The sequence below is a fragment of the Natrix helvetica genome, assembly GCF_964273705.1.
Source record: "Natrix helvetica genome assembly, chromosome: 16".
Taxonomy (NCBI): domain Eukaryota; kingdom Metazoa; phylum Chordata; class Lepidosauria; order Squamata; family Natricidae; genus Natrix; species Natrix helvetica.
The window spans coordinates 261,817-272,578 of NC_138563.1; the positions used below are offsets into that span (position 1 = coordinate 261,817).

The 10,762-nt window shown below is 60.0% G+C and overlaps 1 protein-coding gene across 1 annotated transcript; it reads left to right on the forward strand.

Annotated features, from left to right (window-relative positions):
* The first annotated feature begins 1,398 nt into the window (after positions 1-1,398).
* CASQ1 (calsequestrin 1) lies at positions 1,399-10,389 on the forward strand. Its single transcript, XM_081968431.1, has 11 exons — positions 1,399-1,965; positions 3,393-3,477; positions 3,889-3,989; positions 4,637-4,748; positions 4,967-5,040; positions 5,419-5,549; positions 6,496-6,541; positions 7,829-7,883; positions 8,202-8,302; positions 8,741-8,815; positions 9,097-10,389. The coding sequence occupies exons 1-11, from the start codon at positions 1,723-1,725 to the stop codon at positions 9,235-9,237; spliced, it is 1,164 nt and encodes a 387-aa protein (XP_081824557.1). The 5' UTR covers positions 1,399-1,722; the 3' UTR covers positions 9,238-10,389.
* The last annotated feature ends 373 nt before the right edge of the window (positions 10,390-10,762 follow it).

Consider the following 10,762-nt stretch of genomic DNA (forward strand, 5'->3'; position numbering starts at 1 on the left):
AGCAGGGGGGTTGGGTTTTGCTCCCTTGCGGTGTTGTCGATATCCACCTGGCTGTCCGAGCTCAAAGCCCCTGGGAGCTCTCAATCCTGGGGGGTGGGGGTGCATGGAGGGGGAAAGCCCTTATCAAGGATGCTCTATCTGCCCCTCCAACTGGGGAGGGGGCTACTCCACGTGGCCTCCTTTCCTTCCCCTTGGACTTCGGGAGGGGGGAGTGGGGAGAGCCTCGGCAGCACTGCTGAGGCCTTTGCAAGGCTGAGCCCTGATGCCATCCAGGATGCCACCCCACAGACAGGGCCAGGATCCCCTGGAGGCTGAGTGGGGAGCCCCCAGAACTGGGTCTGTGACACCCCCCCAAAATTAAACCGAAGCACTGACCTTGAGAACACCGCCACCCCAACCTGTGCTCTGCCCAGCATCCCTCAGACAAGGAGGAGCCGGACGCCCAGCAGCTCCTGGAAGGTCCATCCGGTTTCTGCCCACTTCTCCGACTTAGGGGAGGTGGGGAGGGCAGAGGGACGGACTTTCCATGCTGGGCACGTCCTGAGGGCTCTTCGTGGAGAGGCACAGCTTTGCCAGAGACAAGCCCCTGTGTGCCCCACATGCCCAGGGCCACCCACAGTCAAACGCCCCCTCAGTTTGTTCAGGGCTTCCCAGGGGCCCAGGAGTGAGACCCTCCCTGCGCTTAATGGAGGGAGGCCGGCCAGTGGAGCCCTGGAAGGGGGGAGAGCAGAGCCTTCCTTCCTTCCCTTCCCTTCCCGGAGCTCTCCCGGGGCAAGTCTGCCCATCCTCTGGAAGGCCTGGCCCTCCACCTGTGGTACCCGGGGGAAGGTGGCCCCTGCCTGAGCTGCTCTCTGCCTCCACCGCCTGCCTCCCAGCGCAGAGATGTCTTCTGGATGCCCTCGTCAGCTGGAGGCTGCCAGCCAGAGATGCCTGGAAGGGGGAAGGCGTGGAAGGAGCGGCTCCCTGACCCCCCCACCCCCACCCGCTCACAGGCACTTACCTAACTGCCCCCTGTAACTCAAGAGCCCCCAGGCATCTGGCGCCCCCCCCGCCCCTCTCTAATTTCCCTACCATCCGCACAAGCCGGTCTTGATTTACCTCCGAGTCATCTCCTCTTATTTTTAGCCAGCCCGTCTTGCCCTGCCCCGCATGCCTCCTTCTCTGCCCCCCTTCCTTAATATGGCGATAAGAAGATGCCCTCCAAGGCAGGCTGGGGGGGGGAGAAGAGGGGAGAAGACTGGAGGGACCCAGCACGGGGTGGGGGGGGAGCCTGGGCCCCGGCAGCCCCTGTGCCAAGGGGGTCCGTGTGGGACTTTTGGGGTGCTGGCCCTCCCCATCAAACGGCCTGCTCCCTTCCTTCTCCCCATTGACATATATAGACAGGAGCAAGAGGTGGCCGGCTGGGGGCAGTGCCAAATATCTGTGGATAAGACGGCCCTCCAGCCCTAGAGCCCTCCCCCCCCACCCGAGGGTCTTTTATGCGCTGCCTGGAGCTTTGCTCCTCCGCCTTTGGAGCTCCTCGCCCCTCCGTGTGGTGGTCACCCTCCTCGGCCAGTCCGGGCACCTGCCTGTGTCAGCAAAGAGCTGCCTGCCCAGCCAGCGCCCGGCCCGGCCGCACCTGACAGCGAGAGGGAGGGAAGGCAGGAAGGGAAGCCCAGGGCAGCCGCCTCTCTCTCGCTCGCTCCTCTTGGGGAAGGATCCCCGGAGCCCCTTCGTGGCAGGATGAAGTGGCTCGGCCTGACCTTGGTTGCCCTGCTGCTGGCCTCGGCCGGCCCCGTGGCCCGTGGCGAGGAGGGCCTGGATTTCCCCGAGTATGACGGCATCGACCGGGTCATCGACGTCAACATGAAGAACTACAAGGGGGTCCTGAAGAAGTACGAGGTCCTGGCGCTGCTTTACCACGAGCCAGTGGGGGAGGACAAGGCTTCCCAGAAGCAGTTTGAGCTGGAGGAGCTGATTCTGGAGGTAGGGGCTGGGAGCGAGGAGGGGGGGGCTCTGCCATGCTGGGGGGGGGCATTTAGACCGGCCCAAGGAAGCGGTCTTCCGAGGCAGAGCAGGGGCTTCAGGAGAACTGGGGGTCAGGGGCAAGTGGCGAGGGATGGGCTCGTCATCGCCTACTGTAGCCGTCTAGCAGTCAGGGTGTGGGACGGGCATTTGAAAGGGCCAGTTCAGCTCCCTCCCTTAAACAGTGACATACAACGAAGATTCCCTAACCGTCTGGGCAGCAAGCAATACGTTGGCACTTCTCTCAGGAAGGGCGCCGAGTGAGGCGGGGGTCTGCCCCACTGCTAGAGCTGCCCCCTCGCTCTTCCCAAGAGCGCTGGAGAGGTGGGACGTCATCAGGCTAAATTTGCCACCTCCAAAACTGGAGCCCGCCAGGCCCACTTCCTTGGGAATGTTGCTGGGGGGGGGGGGAGTGAAGCCAGAGCAGACTGGGGGAGGGAAGGAGATACTGTAGCTGCAAGCAGGACCTCCCTAAAAATTGACCCCAGGGAGGCAGTGGGGAGGGCCAAAAGAGGAAGGGAGAAAAGGGGGTGGGAAGGAGAAGGGGGAAGGCAGTCCCCCCCCGGCTGGGATTAATTGTGGGCCAAAGTAGGATTTTCATGCCACTAGTCCTCATGTCTGCAGCACTGTGTGTGTGAAGATGGGCAGACAAAAAACAGGACCCTGCTGGATCATCCCGGAGACCCTGGCCCAGGAATTCCTCCAGTGGAGAGGCTGGCTTTCTCCAGAGCGCCCTCCCACCTCTGCCCTGGGGTTGTCCGGGAGATCAGCTCCGATGGTCCGAAGGGGACGGGACCCTCGCTTTGTCTCTAGAAGCCCCAGACCCTGCTGCTGGGCATGGCGGGTGTGGGCACCGCTTCCCCGCCCAAGGCCTGACCCAGACAGAATGGATCCCCTCCAACGGGGGACAGAGAAGAGCAACCTGGGCCTGTCTGGAGGAGAAAAGCGGCTTTAGAGACCCTCTGAGCCGGAAGGAAATGAAGCTCTCATGGGCAGTTAGTCTGCAGCCCCTCAGCAGCGGTTGGGCCTCCCCCTCCAGCAACTGAATTCACCCGTTTTAATCCCTGACCGGATGGCCAAAGGCAGCCAGTGCAGCTGTTCCCTCTTGCCGGGATTCAAGGTTAAAACTATCCGAGGGAAAGGAGGACGGAGCCTGTCTTTACTGAAGCTTTTGCAAAGTTTGGGAGGCTCCAGGTGACCGGAAGCCATTATTGAACGGTTGCATTTAGTTAAAAACTCTGCGGGGAAGCCAGCGGTTCAGGTTGAGCTCCTCTCCCCAGAAATCCTTCCAGAAGCTCCCTGCAATGTTTTCATTCCCTGCCTTCTCTCTCTCTCGCTCTCTCTCTTCTCTGCCCCTTCCGTCTGCCGCCTGGGACTCTTTCTCCTAGTTAGCAGCCCAAGTCCTGGAAGACAAAGGGGTTGGATTTGGCCTGGTGGATGCAGAGAAGGACGCCGCAGTGGCCAAAAAATTAGGTAAGGATTGATATTCCGGAGACGGCCTCTTTCCCCCTGGGCCAAGCACATTCGGGGCTCCAGGGAAAAAGCAGAAGCAACGTCGGAGGCCACCAGGGGGCAGTGAAAAGAGCCGGGCTCTGGGTTCGTTCAACGCCTGCTTCTCTCTAAGGGGCCTTTGGGGGTCCCGAGACCAGTAGGTCTTTAGCCCCCCTTAAAGCTTACGGTCAAAACGGCCTTGGCCCTTCTACCGCTCCACCTGCCACCGGTCACCTGAAAAGGACTGCATGGAAAGCAAGTGGCCCTGCTCTTGGTCGACCCATCCATCCTGGCATGGGGTGCCCACTTCTGCGGAACCAGGCTGCCACCCTCCATGCTCCAAGGTCCAAACGCAATCTCTGGGTGACCCCCCTCCCCTGGCCTCCCCCACAGGGCTGGCTGAGGAAGACAGCGTCTACGTCTTCAAGGAGGACGAAGTCATCGAATACGACGGGGAATTCTCGGCCGACACCTTGGTGGAGTTTCTCCTTGACGTAAGTAGTGACCGTCTTCCTGGCCCCCTGCAGTCCCTCTCCCCTCTTTACAGGTGGGGGGAAAGCCCCTATGCAAAGGATCCCAAGCAGAGGCTCTTCCCAGCCCACCCTGAGGGTGGTCCTTGGGCACACTCCCCCACCCCCTTCAGAGGCTTCTGTGGGCATCAGCCCCCCCCTCCATCCCTGCCTTCCATGCAGCTTAGCCAGCTCAGGTCTTGCTGCCTTCACTGCACTCCCCTCCCTCGCAATGTCCCCGGCCAGGGGGAAGCAGGACTGGGGTTAGGCTGAAGGCACCCTCCCATTCATTTTGAGGAAGGGTTCCTGCAATACCCCAGGGGGGGAGGATGGCTGGGAGAACTCCTCCTGCCCCCTTGGTTCAGAACTGCCTGGGCCCAGTAGGGGCCCAGAGTCCCCTGCTTCCAGGCCCTGCCCAGGGTCTCAAACTGCTGACGGCCACCCTCTCAACCAGCGCTTCTCGGCCTCCACCTCCAGGATGTGTAGACTTCAACTCCCAGAATCCCCCTGGCAGTCCCCGTTCCCTTAGAAAAGCCAAGGACTCTGGACATAACCCCCTCCCCCCCCCGTTCCAGCTGGGCAGATGTGGCCAGAGAGCCAAGCCAAGGCCTGACCCTCCCCCTTTCCTGCAGGTCCTGGAAGACCCCGTGGAGTTTATTGATGGAGAAAATGAGCTTGAAGCCTTTGAGAGGATCGAGGATGAGCCCAAACTCATTGGCTACTTCAAGAACGAGGACTCGGAGCGTGAGTGGACCGCTGGGGGAGGGGGGCCCAGGAGAAAATGGGGTCCAGGACCCCTAGGTAGAGAAACCCAAGGGGGAAAGCTGGGTGGGGAAGGGAAATCTCAGCCCATGGGAAAATAGGCTGCCAGAGCCAGGAGACGATGCAAGGAGGAGCCGGTCTGCGGGGGGGGGGGTCTGCAGGGGGGGCTACCAGGAGTGACCCTCTGCCTCCTCTCCCAGATTTCAAGGCCTTTGAAGATGCTGCTGAAGAATTCCACCCTTACATCCCTTTCTTTGCAACCTTCGACAGCAAGGTATGTGACAGAGAGAGAGGGAGGGAGGGAGGGACCATGGTCTGCTTTTCCCCAAATGGCAAAGGGGACATCCGGGGATTCTCAGTCATGGCAGCTGTGAGACCATGGACTTCAATTCCCAATATTCCCCAGCCGACAGCCAGAATTATGGAGTCAAAGTCCATATTTATTGTGGAGTCAAAGTCCATATTTATTGTACGCCGCCCCGAGTCCCTTCGTGGAGAGGGAGCGGCTAACAAATCTAATAAATTCAAATTCAAATTCAAATATGCAATTCCAAGGAGCGCTGGGGAAGGAGGCACTGGGGGAACTAACCCCCCCCCCCCACCGGTCCCAGGGAGCTCTGCCCGCCCAGCTTGCCTTCCTCTGCCTTGGCAGGTGGCGAAGAAGCTGTCCCTGAAGCTGAACGAGATCGACTACTATGAGCCTTTTATGGAGAAGCCGGTCACCATCCCGGACAAGCCAAACAGCGAAGAGGAAATAGTCCAGTTCATGGAAGAGCACAAGAGGTCAAGCCTTGCTACCATCACCCCCCTGCCCTGCCCTGGAGGAGAGGTGGGGGGGGGCTGGCAGCAGGGGGCCTTCAGAGCAGCTCACTGGGCCTGGTGCGATGGGGAGACCTTCCTCGGCTGCCATGGCAACTGCCTTCCCAGCATCAACAGCCGCATCCCTGCCTTGTTCTTCTTCGCTTCTTTTTCCTCCGGCTGCCATGGAAACGGCACACATTTGGCCCCAACGGTTGGACGGCTCCCCCCACCGTGCCGGGTGGCCTTGCGCGAGGGCTGCCAGTGACCATCAGCCCAGAAACACTCCGGCCCCGCCGGGGACAAGGGCTTCCCAATGGCATCAGATGCCCAGAAAGGGCGCCCCTCCCATTATGAGCCTGGCAAAGGCCAAGGAAGGTGGCGTTTCCCAGCCCTCCCCAATCGGGGACCACACCTCAAGTGGGTCCTCCCCCTCCCCTCGTCCCTGAGCAGGGGGTTCTCCTAGCAGCCACCGGCTCCCCAGGCCTTTAAGTGGGCCTCTGCCTGTTGGCCCACGGAGAAAGAGGGCAACAGGAGTGGCAGGACCAAAGCAATGGGGAGAAAAGGGGGCAGGCAGTTCTACGCCTCCCCCTGAAACGGACGCTCCCTGCCAAGAGGGTCGGCCCCTAGAAGCCAGGAATGCCAAGGGCCGGCCTATAACGAGGAGGCCTTGCAATGATCATGGCTGCCACCACACAGGGAAGCCCCCACTGCCTGCAAGGGTGGCTGCTAGCTAAACAGGGCTGGGGCTGGCTCATGTTTGGGTGGGGGAGCCCTGGGAATCCTTGGGCTGGAAAGTCAACCCCCCCCCGCCCCACTGCCAAGAAAAAGGCCTCTAGCAGGGGGGGGGTTGTCTGAAAAGACCTCGCTGGCCTCTGCTGCCATCTCTCGCCCTCACCCTGCCCTTCCGCTCTCCGTCTGTCTCTTGCAGGCCAACGCTGAGGAAGCTGCACCCAGAAAGCATGTATGAGACTTGGGTACGTTCACAGGTCTGAAAGTCCGGGGGGGGGGGAGAGGCCCCTCCCCATTCCTAAGTATGTTTCCAGGGCAGAGGAAGCAGGCGGGCACCCTCAGAGTCCCTCCTGGGAGGGAGGAAGGGCAGGGACCAAAGAAAACCTCCGCAGCCGCTCCCTGGGTTGCCATGCAGGTGGGCAGGGTAGCTGCAAAGGTGGCATCCTTGGGGCTTCCTCTCTGTGGCCTCTCCTGGGCAGCCCTCCCACCCCGCCCCCGCCCCCACTGCAGATGGCTGGTGGCCTGCTTGTCTCAAAGCCACGTCCTTCCCACTCCAGTCCCAGGAGATCCGGGGTGAAGGGGGGGGGAAACAAAGCTCTCTTGGGAAGGAAGTAGGGGAGGAAGGGGACGCTGCTGCTCTTCCAGCCTCTTCCCCTCAACGGAGCTGAGCTGAGCTCACAGCGGCTGCTGCTCTGCCAGGCTGATTTCTGCGCCTGAACAGAAGGAGAGGGGCAGGGGACGATGGGGCTCCAGGCCAGAGCCTGGGAGCAGGAGTCGGGCGCAGTGCAGGAGGAATGGCCAGGAGGAGGAGAGGGGTGGGAGGGGGGCCAGGGGCTCTCTCCCAATGCAAGCACCTGAGGCAAAGAAGAAGGAAGTCGGGGGGGGGGGGACTCCCCAGAGCTTCCCAGAGAGAAGAAAGTCCCCTCCCTCCCCCACACTGGGAACCCAATATCGGCTCCCCATGAATAATAAAGAAATGACACAAAGCCAGCAATTCTGCTGGAAACAGATACTTTGTGCTGGCCAGGTAATCAATTATAAATACGTTTCCCCCAGTTTCCCTTTATACGTCCAAAGGCATCCAGGTGTCCCCTTTGGCCCCTCCAAAAGATCTGCCCAGATCTCAGGAAAGGGGGCTTCTGTGGGGCCCAGCCAAAGCCCCCACCCTTGTGGCTGATTTACAAGCCGTGGGAAGTCCTGGGGGTCCTCAGCCGAGCCCCTTCCTTCTGCCACAGCCCGGGGAAATTGCCCTGTGGGGGTGGAAAGGATGCTCCTGGGGAAGGGGCCCCAGCTACCTCCACACGCAGATGAGCCCCCAGACTCTTGGCCTCTCGGGCTGAGCTTCTCGTGGCGAGGAAACCATTCCGGCTCCTTTGCAGAATACAGGCTGCTCTGGCATTGTCCCGTCTGCTGAATGGGGAGGGGGCTAGATTCTGCTTGCTTCTCCTCCTTGAGTCAGGGGTCCTCCAGTAATAAACAGCCAAGGGAGCAATAAAGTCGCCCAGCATTGATCTGCCTCGCTCCCCGTTTAGGAAGACGACATGGACGGCATCCACATTGTGGCCTTTGCGGAGGAGGACGACCCTGGTAAGTCACTCTAAATTTGGGGAGGAGGCGATCCTGCATTGACTCCCCAATCTCTCCTTGGCTACCATTTATCCAGCTATAAACCTGGTTTGTGCAAGGGAAGCTCCTCGTGCTCTTGCACGCGCAGTCAAGAATCCCTCCGGCCTGCAAGGAAGCTTCCTGGGCTGCTGGTCCCAGCCCCCCCCCCCCCCCCTGGGCTGCCCTGGGCCAGAGATGCTCTGGTGGAAAAGGGGAAGTGGGAGGAGGCGAGGGGGGGGCTCATTCAGGGGCTGCAGGCAAGAAGGTTGCTTAGCCCCCCCCCCGTCCCCCTCTCCTCAGATGGTTACGAGTTCCTGGAGATCCTGAAGGAAGTCGCCCAAGATAACACCGACAACCCCGATCTCAGCATCATCTGGATCGATCCCGAGGAATTCCCACTGGTGAAGACTCCACGGGGTCCTTTAAAAAGGAGGGGGAAAGAGAAGCCACTCCTTTCCCCCCACCCCCACCCCCGGTGCCTGGCTCTCCTTCCCTCCCGATCTGCAAGATCTCACGGGGCCTGCTAGCCACAGGGCCCGGCGGGAGGCGGGGGTTTGTGGGAGGGCGGCTCTTCTGATCTGGCCGGAGGGCAAGGGCACCGGGGGCCACAGGAGGCATGGGAGAAAAGCCAGCAGGGTCCCTGGGCAGAGGAGGCTGAGGGAAGGACAATGCCCCCCTTTGGTTCCCTAGGGGCGGGGGGGGGAGGGGACATCCCTGTAATTCACGTAGAAGAGAAAGGGGCTCTTTGCCCCATGGCCCAAAGAGTGCTCCACCCCCATTCCAACCCCAACCAGACCCCCGAAGTCTCACTCTCCCCTCTTTCCTTCCTTCCTTCCCAGCTGATCCCTTACTGGGAGAAAACCTTCGACATCGATTTGTCTCGGCCTCAGATTGGCGTTGTCAACGTAACGGATGTGAGTCCCGTCAAAGATGTGGCTGCCCCCTGGGTGTCAGAGGTCGGACCCATGGGGCACAGCCTAGAGAGGGTGCCCGAGGGCTTCGGGGAAGACCAGCTGGGGGGCTGGCTGGGGGCTTTCCCAACTGGGGGGCGACTGGGGGCCACAGGACCGAGCCTCGAAAGGGGGCCGAGAAGGCCTGGACGCTGGAGCCAGCGAGGGGGTGGAGGTGGGGGGCTTGGCCCTGCCCAACTGGACTCCCCCCAGCAGCTCTCTCCTCCGATGTCCCCCCCACCCAGGCCGACAGCATCTGGATGGACATGGATGACGAGGAAGACCTTCCTTCCGCGGAGGAGCTGGAAGACTGGATTGAGGATGTGCTGGAAGGAGAGATAAACACCGAAGACGATGATGATGACGACGACGAAGACGATGACTAAGGGCTGGTCCTCCCCATTTTTCGTGCAAGGCCGGCCCTGCCTGGGGGCCCCACTCATCCTGTCCTCCGGCACCACCCACAGCTGAGCCCAACAGCAGCACATCTGGCCTGCACGGAAACACGGAAAGCCCTAGGCAGAAAATATTTTTATATTGATCTTATTTACGTCCAAGGCCCCCACCGCAGTCTGACCAGGCTCCCTCCACGCAGCCCCCCCCCGGACCCCCACCTGCCCTTGACGAGTGCAGGGGGAGGGGGGAGAACCGTCTCTCTCTAGTCTTCCTCCAAAGGCTCCCATGTCTGCCCTCCGCTTCAATCGGCCAGATGCCAGGGGAGAATGCCACCTTCCCTGGGGTGGTGCCAACATCAGCCTGGTCCTAGAGAGGCCTGTTCTCTAGGTGGCGAGCATCAGCCCAGGCCCTCTTAGCCCTACTTGGAAGACCAGGGGAATTTCCCATCATGCACCTCAACCCCCAGCCTTGGTCCTTGCCTTTGGGGGCTCCTTATTGGTTGAGGCTGCCCACTGCAGTGGAGATTGCCAAGGGTGGTCTGATCACCTGAAAAGATACCCCCTGCCCTCCCCCCTTCCCACTCCAGGCTCCCCTGGCAACAAGGCACTCACCTTTTCAGGTAGCTCATTCAAAATCACTAGGGGGCAGCAGTTTTTTATAAAGACATTCAGCCATGCGCAAAGAACAGAAACAGGAAAAGTGATCGGCAAACTTGTTCACGTCCCTTCGAAACTGTTCCCCAAGGGGTCCTTCTCCTTTCACTCTCTCACACACACACACACACACACACGCACGGAGCCACGGAAGGGGATTTTGCTGTCCTAGTTCTCAGGAATTAGGAACTGATCTTTCACTGAACTCTTTTGGAGTTCCATTTTTCAGGACCATAAATTCTGAGTCATTTTGCTGAATTAGTTGAAGAAGCAAAAGATGTGACAGCAGTAAAAATCAGATGCAAATTAACTTTCGGAGCTTTGTTTGGGGGGGGGGAAGAGAGATTCGGGCTCTGTTTTCCTGCTCTCTTTAGTGAAGGGGGGGAGCTAGCTCAGAAGGCTGTGAAGGGCGTAATGTACAATTTGTATATTTTTCAACACCTTTGTACAGATCAAACCAAAAGTCATTAAAAAAATGGAACAATGAAAGGGACTGGTGAGGTATTTCCTTCCGCCTCTTGCCCCTTCTTTGGCAAACAGCATTTTTTGGGGTCAGAAAGTCTGGAATATTCTGTGGTTGGGGGAGGGGGGTGTTAGAGAAAGAGTTTGATTGCTCTGTCATGGAAACTCTGCACCCACAAAAGGGCAATGCCCCACCCTTCCCACCCTTCCAGGGAGCCACGAGAAGGGGCAGCTAGAGGGCCTCCAACCCCTGAGAAGATGGAAAGGCCACGCAGCTCCCACGGCCGGATGCTGGTGGCCTCTGGGGACAGCCCAAATAGGGAAGGGCCACCTATTAAAGGCTATTCCTCTCCCCCCCCCCCTCCACCAGCACTGCTTATGATGCTCCTTGATGGTCTCT

Excerpts from the sequence above, each read along its gene's own strand:
- CASQ1 (XM_081968431.1), top strand. The coding sequence starts at position 1,723 with ATGAAGTGGCTCGGCCTGACCTTGGTTGCCCTGCTGCTGGCCTCGGCC. Across the intron at positions 3,990-4,636 it reads TGGTGGAGTTTCTCCTTGAC|GTCCTGGAAGACCCCGTGGA; the intron begins GTAAGTAGTGAC and ends CCTTTCCTGCAG. Across the intron at positions 8,816-9,096 it reads GCGTTGTCAACGTAACGGAT|GCCGACAGCATCTGGATGGA; the intron begins GTGAGTCCCGTC and ends CCCCCCACCCAG.